This window comes from Scomber scombrus, chromosome 9 (assembly GCF_963691925.1).
Source record: "Scomber scombrus chromosome 9, fScoSco1.1, whole genome shotgun sequence".
Taxonomy (NCBI): Eukaryota; Metazoa; Chordata; class Actinopteri; order Scombriformes; family Scombridae; genus Scomber; species Scomber scombrus.
The window spans coordinates 482,084-499,583 of NC_084978.1; the positions used below are offsets into that span (position 1 = coordinate 482,084).

Consider the following 17,500-nt stretch of genomic DNA (forward strand, 5'->3'; position numbering starts at 1 on the left):
CAGCAGGAGCGTCGGAGGGTTAAAGGGGGATTTTTCTCTTTTTGTGTGAGAACGTAAATCTGTTCTTCTTCTTCTTCTTCTTTGGTTGCTCAGATGTTGAGTTGGGACGTTTGTCTCGTCCTCTCGCTCGGTTTAACGGCTGAGGTTCATCGTCCTGCTGGAGCGACTCTTCAGCACCTTCTGGAAAAGATCATCTGGAAAAAATACAACAGGAAACATCAAACCAAAGATCAGAGTCAGAGTTGAATTCTACATTTAATGAGATGTTGAGATAAACTCACCGTCTCTGAAGCTCCTGGAGTCGAGCTGAGAGAGAAAAGAAGGAAGGAAATCAATCAAAAGCATAAAAAACATTAAATACCATGATGATCACCTTCATGTTTGGACTTTATACTGATTATTTTTCCTTTTGTTGATTTATATCTTTCATTTTATGATTTTCCAGCTACTTTATTAGCTTGTTGTGATTGGTGGTAAAAAAATGGTGCAAATGTCATTTCAAGTGATTTAAAACCAACAAAAATACTAAATGTACATTTTAACAAACCTGATGCTGCTTTTAAATCTAGTTTAACTGATTTTTACATTTCTCATCTTACTTATTCATCACTGAGGTTTATGGGTCGGCTCTATGTCTACCTGTCACATTTTAAAGGATTATTTTTCGTAGCCTTTAATTAAAATACGTTAAAGTATTGATGTTGTGTTTTATTTATTTGCTTTAATACTTATTTATATTTAACTTTATTTGATTAATGATCTATTTGCTTTTCTATAGTACGAGCTGTATTTATTATTTAAGTGTATTTATTTCCACAGACTGATTGATTGATTGATTATTGTTAAATAAACACAGGAAGTAGTTTATACTGCTGTAAAATCTGTTTTATCCCCAGTAATCTCAGTGAGTCTGTTTATTATAATGATTGTGTGTGTGATCTCAGTGAGTCTGTTTATTATAATGATTGTGTGTGTGATCTCAGTGAGTCTGTTTATTATAATGATTGTGTGTGTGATCTCAGTGAGTCTGTTTATTATAATGATTGTGTGTGTGATCTCACCCTGGAGGAAGCAGCTGATCTGAGCGGCGCTGCAGGTCCGTCAGCCTGTTCACGGTCCACCTTCACTGCTGCACAGACACAAACCAGAAAGAGCTGCTTAAAACATCATGTCTTTGCTTTTCCTCTTTGTTGCCATGACAACATACAACATGGATGTATTTCTCTCATTGACTCTAAATGTGATTTTTTACAGCCTCTACAGACTCATTCACACCTCATCTGTTCTAAACTTTTATTAAAACATGTTAGAGACTCATTCTGTTCATGTACAAGATGAAAACATGAAAGTCAACCATAGAACAACCTGTATCTATAGCAACCGTAACACAACTTGTATCTATAGCAACCATAACACAACCTGTATCTATAGCAACCATAACACAACCTGTATCTATAGCAACCGTAACACAACCTGTATCTATAGCAACGATAGAACAACCTGTATCTATAGCAACCGTAACACAACCTGTATCTATAGCAACCATAGAACAACCTGTATCTATAGCAACCATAACACAACCTGTATCTATAGCAACCATAGAACAACCTGTATCTATAGCAACCATAACACAACCTGTATCTATAGCAACCATAGAACAACCTGTATCTATAGCAACCATAGAACAACCTGTATCTATAGCAACCATAGAACAACCTGTATCTATAGCAACCATAGAACAACCTGTATCTATAGCAACCATAACACAACCTGTATCTATAGCAACCATAGAACAACCTGTATCTATAGCAACCATAGAACAACCTGTATCTATAGCAACCATAACACAACCTGTATCTATAGCAACCGTAACACAACCTGTATCTATAGCAACGATAGAACAACCTGTATCTATAGCAACCGTAACACAACCTGTATCTATAGCAACCATAGAACAACCTGTATCTATAGCAACCATAACACAACCTGTATCTATAGCAACCATAGAACAACCTGTATCTATAGCAACCATAGAACAACCTGTATCTATAGCAACCATAGAACAACCTGTATCTATAGCAACCATAGAACAACCTGATGGTTTGTCTGTGCATTACATTCCTCATATAAGTGCTGAACATTGACCTCAAAGTTAAATGGGTTCAATAGATTTAGTTTATGAGCAGATTTCATCTCTACCAGACGGTGGAGCAGAGCTACGAAGGGTTAAACTCACGCAGAGGTTTGATGATGCTGTTCATAGCGTGAACGACTCCGTTAGTCGCCATCAGGTCTGCGTCCGCCACCGGGATCCTGTTAACGTACACGGTTTGGTTCCGCTGCAACACAGAGGAGCTAATCAATACCCGATCAGTGTTTATAAACAGTTATTGATGAGAGGACAGGAAGGAGGACCCACCACGCCGAGCTCCAGCTTCTCTCCCTGCAGAGGTTTCACTCTGGTGTGAGACCCACTAACGCCTCCGCTCACCAGCATCCCTTCACCAAGGTGATACTTCAGTACTGCTGACAGCTCCTGAGGGTTACCTACACACACACACACACACACACACACACACACACACACACACACACACACACACACACACACACACACACAGAGACACACACAGATATAACATTAACATCTTGTATATCAAGTTCCTTCCTTCCTCCGTCCTTCTCTCTTTCCTCCCTTCCTTCTTTCCTTCCTTCCCTCCTTCCTTTTTTCCTCCCTCCCTCCTCCTTCCTACCTTCCCTCCTTCCTTCCTTCCTTCCTTCCTTCCTTCCCTCCTTCCTCCCTCCCTACTTTCCTTCCTTCCTTCCTTCCTTCCTTCCTTCCTTCCTTCCTTCCTCCCTCCTTTCCTTCCTTCCTTCCTTCCTTCCTTCCTTCGTCCCTCCTTCCTTTCCTTCATTCCCTCCTTCCTCCCCCCTTCCTTTCCTTCCTTCCTTCCTTCCTTCCCTCCTTCCTTCCTCCCTCCCTTCCTTCCTTCCTTCCCTCCTTTCCTTCTTCCCTTCCTTCCTTCCTTCATTCCTTCCACATTCCCTTCCTTCCTTGACTCGAGGACAACAGAAGAGTTAAAGTCAAATCTTCATCTTAAAGGTGACTAAAGTTAAAGTTAAGTCTCCTCTTGGTGACATCACAGCGGACCTTCATGTCTTTATTAGGAGAGATATTTTATTTATGAACACGTTTCACATGCAGACGCAGATTTAAGAGAAGTCACAGCAACACAACACAAAGTTAAAACAACAGGAGTCTGGAAGAGAAGCAGCTCGGACTCGTTGTATAAACCAGATGTGACTGATTTGGCCGTGAGTCACATAAACAAAGCGTCTGAGGACCAAACAAGGAGCCGAACGCCAGCGAGACGCGAACCCAGCCGGCTCTGTTTATTAGACCAGTTCCTCAAATTAAAATAACTGATTACACTTCGCCTTTAAATTACGCAACGATCCGTACGGAAGATTTAAAATGACAAAATAAAAAAAACTAATCATAGAAACGGAGTGAAATCGAAGACACATTATTATTGTTTATTTCATTGTTATGTTGTATTTAATTAAATTAAAACTTGTGACACAATGATAATAATGACTGAATGATTGTTTTGTGTTTAATTTAGTTTATAAAACGCTGACATTTAATTCTCCACTTTGTTCACGTGTTTGATTTGTTAACATTTAAAGATAATTATCCATTAACATTCATTTAATTATATAAATTTCATGATGAAGGTTCGTCTGATTTAAAACAGCAGATTGTCTGTTAAACCTTTTTTTTACCCAAGAAATGTCCATTTTCATCACAGTGCAGTAATATGATTTAGTTTCCTGTCTCAATGTGCTGTACCTCTTTAAATGTTTTATATTTAAGGCTTTTACACTAATAATCTAAAAGGGTAAAAAGTATAAAATAAGTTTATGTCTTCACCAGAAATTAAGAAACTTTTTTATTCTCTTTCAGGTTTTAAAGTCCTTCATAATAATATTTATAATATTTTATTTATTTCCTTTCTTCGGCTGCTGTTTCGTACTCACGCATCAGTCTGCTGAATTCAGGCTTCGGCATCGCGTTGAAAGCGTCGTTGGTGGGAGCGAAGAAGGTCAGCGCCCCCTGCTGGTTCAACAGCTCCGTCATACCTGCAGTCTGGATCACACCGACCAGGAGGCTGAAAGAGGAAGAAGGGGGGGGGGGGGGGGGGGGGGGGTTAGTAACACTACAGTTACTATATCTAACCTTTAGTAACCCTAATAGAACTAGAGTTACTATAACCTTTAGTAACCCTAATAGAACTAGAGTTACTATAACCTTTAGTAACCCTAATAGAACTAGAGTTACTATAACCTTTAGTAACCCTAATAGAACTAGAGTTACTATATATTAACCTTTAGTAACCCTAATAGAACTAGAGTTACTATATCTTAACCTTTAGTAACCCTAATAGAACTAGAGTTACTATATCTAACCTTTAGTAACCCTAATAGAACTAGAGTTACTATATCTAACCTTTAGTAACCCTAATAGAACTAGAGTTACTATAACCTTTAGTAACCCTAATAGAACTAGAGTTACTATATCTAACCTTTAGTAACACTAATAGAACTAGAGTTACTAGATCGTAACCTTTGTTCTACCTCACACAGGCTCCTTCCTCCACTCTCCCTTTAAGGAGCCAAGCATTGGGGGTTGAACCCAAAATGGGCAACGTGCCCATGAAACAGGATGTTAATGATTTATCCACCAGAGACAAACTTCAGTCTGCTGCTTAGTTTATAAACTGCTGCTTTAATGCATTAGAGGATTAAGAGCAGAGAAGACTCTTTTCTTCTCTGATCAAACAGCTGAGAGATGTTAGTGAGCAAAAACATCAGCGATGATGAAATCTCACCTGAAGCGGTCGTCAGCCTTCAGCACGTCCATCACGGTTCCCATTGGGGGGGCGAGTACTTTGTCCACGGTGAACATGGTGGCATAGCGTCCCATCTTATCGTGGGCGGCGATGCAGGCGTTCTCAATGCAGAGGTTCTACAGGGAACACGGAGAACAGGCTGGTTCATAGCAGTTTGAGGTGATCTGGGACACATTTGACCACATTAACGTCCTGATGCGTCGCCAACAAGGATGCAACAGGAAAACACGTCATAAATACAGGAAGTGGTGGTTGTTTTGGTGACAGCGCGCAAACGCCAGATGACTTCATCCCGTCAATCTTAACAGCTGGAATAACTCGTCCATGTAGCTAAACTGTGCGAAACATCGGTTTTTATGAGATGTGACCAAAAAAGTCATCAATCAAAGTTATTACAGCTCATCCTGAGAGGAACATGAACGAGATGTTTCAAGAGAACTGACAGACTGATATTTACGTCCTCAGACACGCTGCTGCTAACACGCTAACGTCTGAATCCTTCATCGTAACACACACACACCTGTGATGCAGAGGCAGGAGGTCATAAAGGAGGTGAAGAAGAAGAAATGTGAATGTGTCAGTCTGTCTGTGTCACACACACACACACACACACACACACACACACACACACACACACACACACACACACACACACACACACACAGATGGTGCCTGGAAAGATTTAGCCGTGGTGGGAACAGGAAACTTCTTGTGGTCTGCAGAGTTCATTACTGAGCAGAAATGTGAGCGAGCCACCCACGACTCAGACCTGCAGCATGTAGACTGATTATTCAGTCTGTGGACGGTTTGAAGACATCAACTCGCACCTTTTTTTTGGTGACATTTTATGAACCAAATAATTGATTAACTGATTTATAGCAAAGAAATGTGGCAGCTGAGTTAACTTTAGTAATAATCAGGGTTTGAGCTAAGGAGGCTCGGCTCGCCTGAAAACCAACTTTGAGGTTATAGTTTTATATTTTTTGAACATTAAGGTTCCTGAAATAAATGATTATAGTACAAATATATCATTTATTCACTCAATACGTGCCAATTTCTGAAAAATGATGTGATAGTACACTCAAATAACCACGTTCAAGTAGTAAAGAGTGTCTGTTGTTTCTAACAGTAACCGAGCAGCTGACCCTACATGTGATATAAACTATGGCTCCATCCGACCCTGGTAATAATCATTAGTTGCAACACTAGTCAATTAATAATTTTATAAATAGTGAGACATGATTGCATCATCTCACTGTCTTCTTCTTCTGCAGCAGTCTAACGGCACTGAACTCCAACTGTTCATCTGTTCATATTCACACATTTCACTTTGAGGATTTTCCAGGATTGTGTTAAAATTTACACTTTGGATGAAACTTTCATGTCTCTCCAGCTGTGAGGCTCTTGTTCCGATCGGTGGGGGGTCCAACCTCATCCTGGAGGCTCCTACTGCAAAGCTTTCATTTGATGACCAACATCACCACAAGATGCTTTAGATGATGTCATCACCACATGCGGTTGCTGTAATGAGGCAGCAGACGTGCGGTCGACCGCCGTTTGAAATATCACTGAAATAACGTTTGATCAAACTGATCGGTGTCTGTGTAACTGTCAGACCTGCTCTTTAGTTTATTTGTTGGTAACGAGACGCAGAAACAGAAACTCTGTGACCTCATGACATCATCACCCAGGATGATTTATGGCTCCTGGAAACAGATGATCCACCCGGCAACAGTCGACACGGCAACACTCACTCAATCACAGCAGATTCAGCAAGAAATCCCAAGACATTCAATCAACAGCTGACACACACACACACGCGCACACACACACACACACACGCACACACACACACACACACACACAGACATACACACACACACACACACACACACACGCACACACACACACACAAAGAGCAGCTTTTTCTATCATCTGGAAAAAGTCTGAGGTCAGCACAGAGGAGGAAGATCCAGGAAACATGAAAAACCGCTGCGTCTCATTACAGAAATGAAAATGTCATTATTTCTCCAGGAGACAGAGAACATCAGGAGATCATTTAGTCGGCTTCTTGTTCTGAGTCAGCTGACATCGAACAACCGGAACAACGTCCGACGAGCCAAATCTGCTCCACACATCCTGACTCAGACAGATGTGAAGTTTCCTCTGCAGACAAACTGTCCAAAAACAACATCCAGTTTTTCAGTTCAGATGGAAACATCTCAGCTGGGCCTGCAACTCATCATTATCCTCTCTGATTATTGGATTAGTCACTCCATTGATAAAGTTGGTGGATCACTGAGAGTCCAAACTGTAACTGAAACTCTGCTGTTTCATCTTATTCTTATTTTTTTGTGCGTTTCTTTTATATTTTGTCTTGATGTCTTTAAATTTACTTGTTACTGAAATTTGCTTTAAAAATAAACTCAACTTTTGACCAACAGTTCAAAGATCTCCATTTTACTGTCAAAGAAGACCTTCTGAAGTTTGATTATTTCAATAGTGGTCGATTAAGTCTCTGTCAGAAATCTCTCCTTTATTCACTCAGTCACTGCTCTCTGTATAATAAACACTACATAGTTCACTTGTTTAAGGCCTTAAACAATGTTCTTATTTATCTAAAAATCTAAAACACTAAATTCATATATGCAAAGTGTTATTTGTCACTATTTGATGTTCCAGACTTTAAAGGGTTAAAATGTGGAGCATTGCATTGTGGGATTGTTAGCAGACACTAGTGAACATGACATGGACGCTGCTTTTTCTCTCCATGGTGGAATATTTGAGGCTCTAATGTTATAAAGTGGAGATATTTACACACTCAGATAAACTGGTAGTTTGATCCTCTGACTCTTCCTGTAGCGCCACCAGCTGGTCATTTCATTCTCTCCAATAATCTGATTTATCAACAAATGTCTGCAGAACTAATGACAGAGCAGCTGGTTAGGAGCAGTAATGTCCAGAATCACCTGAAGAAGAAGAAAAGTCGTTCTTACGTTTCTGTAGACGAAGACTCTGAGTTTGAGTCCTCCGAGCGTCTCCAGCTCCTGACCGTGATACAGAGACTTGGAGGACAGCTGCTCCTTCAGGATGTGATTGGTCATCAGCCTCCTCATGTCGGGTGTCATCGTCAGACTTCCTGTTACAGAACAAACAGGTGAACAGGTCACATGACGGCAGGCTGTTACTGGAGGTGAAAGGTCGAGATGTGCACATAGAGGGGGGAGGGGGTTTTACCTTTGAAGGCTTCGTTCAGAGGAGACAGCATGGTCAGCGGCTCAGAGCCCGTCAGGTGAGAGCTCAGGCCGGCGTCAACGAAAAGCTTGGTTGCCGTGGCAACAGTTGAACCGTCGGCGAGTTCCAGGAGAGTTTTGGCTGCGAGATAAGTTCAGAGTTTAACTTCCTAAATATGAATATTTTTAGTATTGGTGGTATTAGTAGTACTGGTACTATTGGTAGTATTGGTAGTATTGGTCTTATTAGTAGTATCGGTAGTATTGGTAGTATCGGTAGTACTGGTAGTATAGGTAGTATCGGTAGTACTGGTAGTATAGGTAGTATCGGTAGTACTGGTACTATTGGTACTATTGGTAGTATTGGTCTTATTAGTAGTATCGGTAGTACTGGTAGTATAGGTAGTACTGGTAGTATAGGTAGTATCGGTAGTATTGGTAGTATTGGTAGTATCGGTAGTACTGGTAGTATTGGTAGTATTGGTAGTACTGGTGGTATTGGTAATATTGGTAGTATTGGTAGTATTGGTAGTATTGGTAGTATAGGTAGTATTGGTGGTATTGGTAGTATTGGTAGTACTGGAAGTATAGGTAGTATTGGTGGTATTGGTAGTATTGGTAGTACTGGAAGTATTGGTAGTATTGGTGGTATTGGTAGTATCGGTAGTATTGGTAGTATTGGTAGTACTGGTAGTATAGGTAGTATTGGTGGTATTGGTAGTATTGGTAGTACTGGAAGTATTGGTAGTATCAGTACCTGAGTCGGGGATGAGCAGCTCGTTGATGTAGTGGATGACTCCGTTGGTTCCCAGCTGATCCTTCTTGGTGATGATGGCTTTCCCGTTCAGAGTCATCTGATCTCCCTCGCAGCCGACCTCCAGCACGGTGCCCTGCAGCGTCTCCATCGGCGTCCCCGACACGATGGACTCTGCACACTGCATGTTCTTCAGGATGTGGTAGTTCAGAAGGTCTGGGGGGGGGGACGGGACATCAGTCAAGTTCATCAGCTGACTGTCAGAGGAACAAGCCGGTCTACACCTGACTGAAGTCTTACTGCATCCGCTCACATTTTGCAGTGTTCAAGTTAGCATGCTTTTCTAGCTATTCTGACCCACAATCCTCTGCACTGAGCCGCTGAGAGAGCTCGGACCAATCACAGCGCAGCAACAAATGAAGCCCAACTGTGTGCATACTGCATATAACAGTACGTACTTTGTAAGGGCAGCTGCAGTACATACTAAAAGTAAAAAGTAGGAGTATTTGATTGAGAATGCAGCAGCTGAGAGTCAGAGCGCCTCCTGCTGGTCACCTTTCAGAGCTATGGGGTCTCCCAGGATCCTGTTCAGGGTCTCTGGAGGAATCTTCTCGAAGGCTTCGTTGGTGGGAGCGAAGATGGTGTACTGACCCTCGCTCTCCAAGATGTTGGTCAGACCTGCGGCAGCGATGGCCGTCTGATACACACAAGAGCAAGTCAATTATGATGAGATATTTTCAATCATTTATACAATCAAACCATAAAAGCCAACAAGTCATTTTCACTCTTTACAGGCGAAAGAATATATTCTCTTTATGTGTGTTGTTGTAACAACAAACCAATTATAAGAGGAAATGTTTGTTTTAGTGAGATATGGAACATTTTGAGTTATAATACTAGTTACATCTAGTAATAATGAGAAAAATATAACAGACAAATTCTCATTATAATAAGAAATTAAGCAACATCGAGGCATTTAAACTTCAACTGTCTCTTCGGGAGTTGAAAGACATTTTGAATTGATTAAATAACATTCTCCATCTTTAACACTGGAACACACTGACTGACTCTTTGATATATTGATATATTGACAGATGTACTCACACGCAGTGTTTCCAGGTCGTCGTCGACATCGATGAGTGTGTGCACGTTGTTGGAGATGGCGGTGATGACGCGGTCGACCACGTGCACGATGCCGTTGGTGGCGTGTTGGTCAGGTTTGATCAGACGAGCACAGTTCACCGTCACAATCTGAGCAGGTGAGAAGAAATCTGTTATTCTACAAATCTGATCAGTTTACAAAGAGAAGATCAATTATTAAACAGCAGCTTCACAGATTTAAGATGAGGCAATAAACTCTACAGCAGAGAGACTCAACGGGCTCCAGATAAACAACAGTTCAGTCGGACCAGAACAACCTGACTCTGCTTCGTCACCATCACCTCATCTCAGCTGCAATCTTTCAAAACTAGCGGATCAAAAAAACCTAAACCAAAGGTTTACAGTGAACATGCATTTAATGATGACTCTGCAGAGAGTATGAGGCCGTTGTGTTTGGTTTGCAGTGAAACAGCGACCATAATGACAAGTAGGAACTCAAAATGCCACCGAACACGCCTGCTTGGAACAAAACTATCCAAAAAACACACAAAGAACCACAAAACCGAACCGACTGAAGTCGTCATCGTTGCCTCCAGGAAAATGTGACTTTGCAATAATTCGCAAAGTCAAGAAATCTTTGCAATATTTCCAAGAGTTTGCCATGTTGCTCAATAACCACAACCTTTCTGCATGAAATGTCCAAATACAACAGACCTCTTGTAATTTGGACCAATTGTGGCATTAGTGGTGGTAACTTACATCATCGCATTCACAAAGAATTTCAATGGAACTGAAGAACAGCATTTCCTTTGTTAGAGAACTTTGAGCTCAAGGTTCAGAAAATACATTAAAACATTGGCTCTGAAATACAGTTGTTTCTGTCATGTGCAGGAAGTCAGTACATGTGACTCTTCATTAGCAGCAAATCTTTACTTCCAATTTTTCCAATTTCTGATTTTTAAGAAAAGCTGAAATCCTGCAGGAGTGATGAATGTTCCTTCTTCTGTTTGGATGGTTTATTGTTTTTGTAGAAGTTAATTCATTTCCTACAAACGTATCTTATAATGAACTTTATCATTGAAACTTCGTGACTTTCGTCTGTCTGAGACAAAACTAAAGAATCGTTGGTTGTCAATCCAAAATGGCGACACAGTGATGTCACAGTGAGACTTGTCCAATGAGAGCAGACCATCCAAAAGAGCTCATAAAACATCACAACCTGTTTTGTTAATTTTGACAAAAGCTGCTACATTAATCACAAAAATCTCAGTTCAGGTTAAGGACTCATGGCTCCTATTAATACATGAAGTTTCATCCTGTGATGCATCTTTCATGGACCTGAAACCTGCAGTACTCCATATCTACAGAGTGTTTTACAGTGTGTGTGTGTGTGTGTGTGTGTGTGTGTGTGTGTGTGTGTGTGTGTGTGTGTGTGTGATGCAGCACTGACCCCGTTGGAGTAGTGGTGGATGTGCACGTGGAAGTCCTGGTACATGGAGGCGAAGGAGGATCCGTGTCTGAGCTCCTCGGAGGTCAGCCGGCGGCTCACCATGTGGTAATGAAGAGCGTTCAGCAGCTCGATGTTCACGTTGCTCACCAGAGCGTCGAGGATCTCCTGCAGCGGGACGGCAACACAGAGTCAGTGTATCATCATACAGCACAGTGGGAAAGGTAAGGTAACTTTATACCTGAAGGTAGATTTGGTTCACAGGTTAAATGATGTAAAGGACCATACTGAGATTTGAACTGTTGCTGGTTCGATATTATTGATAATAACATTTGATGGGTTATGAGCATAATGTCTGTAATTAATTTTTTGTAACATCTTAAATATTCCGAATTTTGTATGTGTTTAATATGACTTATATGTGTGAATTGACCGGATACCCTATAGTATACCCTGTACCATTGAAACCAGTCCGGCAGGCGGCACCACCAGGGTTTGCTTTGCCTTCATGGCAGCCAGCGGTGAATGAATACTCTGCTCGGGCCTGTTGGATTATTATTGGCACTTTATGCTTAATTATCACAATCTGGAGCTTTGTTTTGTTCAGTTCACACGTTTTATGATTGAAGGGACGATCGTGTTTAACAGTTTAATGACAGAAGAAAGGACACGTATCATGTTTGCATTCATGGAGAGCGCAGCGAGGTCTGATGTTTGATTGTTTATATTTATAACATGTAGAAACATTTGTGTATGATTTTTAGCATTCTGTAGTTTAATTAAGATTTCATTCATGTAATATTGATGTGTGAAATATTTGTTTGTATGTCTTTAATACAGTTTTCACAGTGCTGTAAGGACTCAATGAATTAAAGTTGCTGCTTGACGTCAATCTGCTATTTGGTGGATTTAAATAAAAGAAAACTTTACGCATCAGTCGAGACTCTCTATTGTTTTCAATCCGAGGAATGCTACACTGAAAACTGGGCTTCATCCTCACAGAACAGGTCAGACACAAACTGTTCAGACCGAGCTGCTCCGTGGTTTACTGGAACGCTTCAGGTGTAATTATGTGCAGACATAAAGGTTTAAATAAACGTATTTAAAAAGGAGTTGTTAGAATGTTATTGTGGTGTTTCTTGTGGTTGTTAGGTGATTATTTATTGCTGGTTGTTAGGAGGGTGCTATGGTGTTATATAAGACATTATGGTCTGCCAAACACAGGCAATAAAACCCTGAACATACACACAGCATGACAACACAAGCTGTCAGCTCTTATAAATAACTACAGATCAGTCTGATGATGTTCTGTGTTTTAATTCTCGTCAACAAACGAAGATCTTTAATCGATTTTTAACTAGAAGTTAAATCAGGGTTCAAACATTCAACATGACTCATGAAGGCTGCTCACTGTAGTTTTAACTAATATTACAAGTAAAAGTCCTGCGTGATAAATCCTCTGACAGTGAAAGTACATAAGTATTATGAGCTTGATGTAGTTGACGTGGTTTCATCTTTAACAATGTGTTGTATTTATAAAGCTTGTTATATTATATATATCATATATATATATATATATATATGATATATATAATATATATATATATATATATATATATATATATATATATATTATATCTGAAAAGTAACTAAAGCTGTTAAATAAATGTAGTGGAGTAGAAAGTACAATATTTCCCTCTGAGATGTAGAAAGTAGCATCACATGGAAATACTACAGTATAGTACTAGTACCTCTAACAGTACTACAGTATAGTACTAGTACCTCTAACAGTACTACAGTATAGTACTAGTACCTCTAACTGTACTACAGTATAGTACTAGTACCTCTAACAGTACTACAGTATAGTACTAGTACCTCTAACAGTACTACAGTATAGTACTAGTACCTCTAACTGTACTACAGTATAGTACTAGTACCTCTAACAGTACTACAGTATAGTACTAGTACCTCTAACTGTACTACAGTAAAGTACAAGTACCTCTAACTGTACTACAGTATAGTACTAGTACCTCTAACTGTACTACAGTATAGTACTAGTACCTCTAACTGTACTACAGTAAAGTACAAGTACCTCTAACTGTACTACAGTAGAGTACAAGTACCTCTTACTGTACTACAGTAAAGTACAAGTACCTCTAACTGTACTACAGTAAAGTATAAGTACCTCTAACTGTACTACAGTAAAGTACTAGTACCTCCAACTGTACTACAGTAAAGTACAAGTACCTCTAACTGTACTACAGTAAAGTACTAGTACCTCTAACTGTACTACAGTAAAGTACAAGTACCTCTAACAGTACTACAGTAAAGTACTAGTACCTCTAACTGTACTACAGTAAAGTACAAGTACCTCAAACTGTACTACAGTAGAGTACAAGTACCTCTTACTGTACTACAGTAAAGTACTAGTACTTCAAACTGTACTACATTAAAGTACTAGTACCTCTAACTGTACTACAGTAAAGTACAAGTACCTCAAACTGTACTACAGTAGAGTACAAGTACCTCTTACTGTACTACAGTAAAGTACAAGTACCTCTAACTGTACTACAGTAGAGTACAAGTACCTCTAACTGTACTACAGTAAAGTACAAGTACCTCTTACTGTACTACAGTAAAGTACTAGTACTTCAAACTGTACTACATTAAAGTACTAGTACCTCTAACTGTACTAGAGTAAAGTACTAGTACCTCTAACTGTACTACAGTAAAGTACTAGTACCTCCAACTGTACTACAGTAAAGTACAAGTACCTCTAACTGTACTACAGTAAAGTACTAGTACCTCTAACTGTACTACAGTAAAGTACAAGTACCTCTAACAGTACTACAGTAAAGTACTAGTACCTCTAACTGTACTACAGTAAAGTACAAGTACCTCAAACTGTACTACAGTAGAGTACAAGTACCTCTTACTGTACTACAGTAAAGTACTAGTACTTCAAACTGTACTACATTAAAGTACAAGTACCTCTAACTGTACTACAGTAAAGTACTAGTACCTCAAACTGTACTACAGTAGAGTACAAGTACCTCTTACTGTACTACAGTAAAGTACTAGTACTTCAAACTGTACTACATTAAAGTACTAGTACTTCAAACTGTACTACATTAAAGTACTAGTACCTCTAACTGTACTACAGTATAGTACTAGTACCTCTAACTGTACTACAGTAAAGTACTAGTACCTCTAACTGTACTACAGTAAAGTACTAGTACCTCCAACTGTACTACAGTAAAGTACAAGTACCTCTAACTGTACTACAGTAAAGTACAAGTACCTCTAACTGTACTACAGTAAAGTACAAGTACCTCTAACTGTACTACAGTAAAGTACAAGTACCTCTAACTGTACTACAGTAAAGTACAAGTACCTCTAACTGTACTACAGTAAAGTACTAGTACCTCAAACTGTACTACAGTAAAGTACAAGTACCTCTAACTGTACTACAGTAAAGTACTAGTACCTCTAACTGTACTACAGTAAAGTACAAGTACCTCTAACTGTACTACAGTAAAGTACAAGTCCCTCTAACTGTACTACAGTAAAGTACTAGTACCTCTAACTGTACTACAGTAAAGTACAAGTACCTCTAACTGTACTACAGTAAAGTACAAGTACCTCTAACTGTACTACAGTAAAGTACTAGTACCTCTAACTGTACTACAGTAAAGTACTAGTACCTCTAACTGTACTACAGTAAAGTACTAGTACCTCTAACTGTACTACAGTAAAGTACTAGTACCTCTAACTGTACTACAGTAAAGTACTAGTCCCTCTAACTGTACTACAGTAAAGTACTAGTACCTCTAACTGTACTACAGTAAAGTACTAGTCCCTCTAACTGTACTACAGTAAAGTACTAGTACCTCTAACTGTACTACAGTAAAGTACTAGTACCTCTAACTGTACTACAGTAAAGTACTAGTACCTCTAACTGTACTACAGTAAAGTACTAGTACCTCTAACTGTACTACAGTAAAGTACAAGTACCTCTAACTGTACTACAGTAAAGTACTTAGTTACAGTGAACAGTAGGGTGATATTAGTTACTGACTGTGGGCAGAGCCGCCCAGGCCTCGTTGCTCGGGGCGAAGAAGGTGAAGCTTCCCGGACCTTCGATCTCGTCCCTCAGCTTTGCTCGGTCAGAGTACATCTGAGTGGTTGTCGCTCCGACTACACCCAGCGTGTTGTAGATGTTCACCAGAGGCAGCGCTGCAACCACACAGGTCAGGGTTGAGTCATAGAGAAACATTCAGAGAGGAGGACAAACCTCTCAGGACTCAGCAGGAAACGGATCAGAGTTAGAGACACAACGATGGTTAAAATGTAAACACACCAAAACTCAACAAATACTGAGTCAGCTGACTGATCGTCCTGTTTGTCTGCACGACATCATCAACAAACTGTCACAGCAGAACACCCACAATGCAACAGTGCATGCAGAGGTGACGGTTTGGTCACGCTGCATCTCTGAGCTCAAAGTTGATTTAATAAAGTTTATAAATGTTTTACTGCTGTTGTTTTTTTCTTATTAAAGAGAAAATGAATTATCAGGTGAAATCGATAAGTTAACTGATATTAAAGGTTTTACCTGCAGGACAGCCCTTCTCTCCAGGAATCTTCTCGTAACCAGGACAACACTCGTAGGTGATCATCCTGCAGGAGACAAGAACACACATCAGGAAACTGTCATCACAGTCTACTCCAAACGATGCTTCATGTCCTTCTTCTTCTTCTTCTTCTTCTTCTTCTTCTTCTTCTTCTTCTTCTTCTTCTTCTTCTTCTTCTTCTTCTTCTTCTTCTTCTTCTTCACGTGTCTCTGTCTAACATGATTTCAGCCTCAGGAGTAAAGACTATAAACTTTCAGAAGCTCGTAAAACGTCTCTGAGACACATAAATTCCTGTCTGTGTATAATGATGCTAATAAAGTTATTTAGTTCAGCGTACTGTTTCCGTGTGTAAAATAATAATAACGGAGATAACAGGAGAAAGTCTCCACTTTGTTTCCATGACAACATAAACAACCAGCTTCCCACAATGCTCCAGTTTACACAACGCTAAATATTGTTCTGATTATCTGGAACGAAGCTGATGAACTCTAGTGACCCCTGGTGGTCAGAGACAAAGACTCACTGATTTAATACACTGATGAAGAGAACTGGAACATTTACTGCAGTATTGTACTTACAGTTTGAGGTACTTGTACTTTACTGTAGTACAGTCTGAGGTACTTGTACTTTACTGTAGTACAGTTAGAGGTACTAGTACTTTACTGTAGTACAGTTAGAGGTACTAGTACTTTACTGTAGTACAGTTAGAGGTACTTGTACTTTACTGCAGTACAGTTAGAGGTAATTGTACTTTACTGTAGTACAGTTAGAGGTACTAGTACTTTACTGTAGTACAGTTAGAGGTACTTGTACTTTACTGAAGTACAGTTTGAGGTACTTGTACTTTACTGCAGTACAGTTAGAGGTACTTGTACTTTACTGTAGTACAGTTAGAGGTACTTGTACTTTACTGTAGTACAGTTAGAGGTACTTGTACTTTACTGAAGTACAGTTAGAGGTACTTGTACTTTACTGCAGTACAGTTAGAGGTACTTGTACTTTACTGTAGTACAGTTAGAGGTACTTGTACTTTACTGTAGTACAGTTAGAGGTACTTGTACTTTACTGAAGTACAGTTTGAGGTACTTGTACTTTACTGCAGTACAGTTAGAGGTACTTGTACTTTACTGTAGTACAGTTAGAGGTACTAGTACTTTACTGTAGTACAGTTAGAGGTACTTGTACTTTACTGAAGTACAGTTAGAGGTACTTGTACTTTACTGCAGTACAGTTAGAGGTACTTGTACTTTACTGTAGTACAGTTAGAGGTACTTGTACTTTACTGTAGTACAGTTTGAGGTACTAGTACGTTACTGAAGTACAGTTTGAGGTACTTGTACTTTACTGCAGTACAGTTTGAGGTACTTGTACTTTACTGCAGTACAGTTAGAGGTACTTGTACTTTACTGTAGTACAGT

At 39.7% G+C, this 17,500-nt stretch overlaps 1 protein-coding gene across 1 annotated transcript in view; it reads right to left on the reverse strand.

Annotated features, from left to right (window-relative positions):
* tgfbi (transforming growth factor, beta-induced) overlaps window positions 1-17,500 on the reverse strand; it is a 36,200-nt gene that overhangs the window by 1,906 nt on the left and 16,794 nt on the right. Inside the window, exons 3-17 of the mRNA XM_062425731.1 lie at window positions 16,064-16,128; window positions 15,527-15,684; window positions 11,452-11,616; window positions 10,005-10,151; window positions 9,456-9,597; window positions 8,904-9,116; window positions 8,151-8,288; window positions 7,910-8,052; window positions 4,893-5,029; window positions 4,042-4,172; window positions 2,420-2,547; window positions 2,237-2,339; window positions 1,062-1,129; window positions 282-306; window positions 1-194 (exon numbers count right to left, since the gene is read on the reverse strand). The exon at window positions 1-194 is cut by the window's left edge and continues 1,906 nt beyond it. Of these exons, the coding sequence (XP_062281715.1) occupies window positions 133-194; window positions 282-306; window positions 1,062-1,129; window positions 2,237-2,339; window positions 2,420-2,547; window positions 4,042-4,172; window positions 4,893-5,029; window positions 7,910-8,052; window positions 8,151-8,288; window positions 8,904-9,116; window positions 9,456-9,597; window positions 10,005-10,151; window positions 11,452-11,616; window positions 15,527-15,684; window positions 16,064-16,128 (1,825 nt within the window). The 3' untranslated portion in view covers window positions 1-132. The remainder of the gene's footprint in view (window positions 195-281; window positions 307-1,061; window positions 1,130-2,236; window positions 2,340-2,419; window positions 2,548-4,041; window positions 4,173-4,892; window positions 5,030-7,909; window positions 8,053-8,150; window positions 8,289-8,903; window positions 9,117-9,455; window positions 9,598-10,004; window positions 10,152-11,451; window positions 11,617-15,526; window positions 15,685-16,063; window positions 16,129-17,500) is intronic.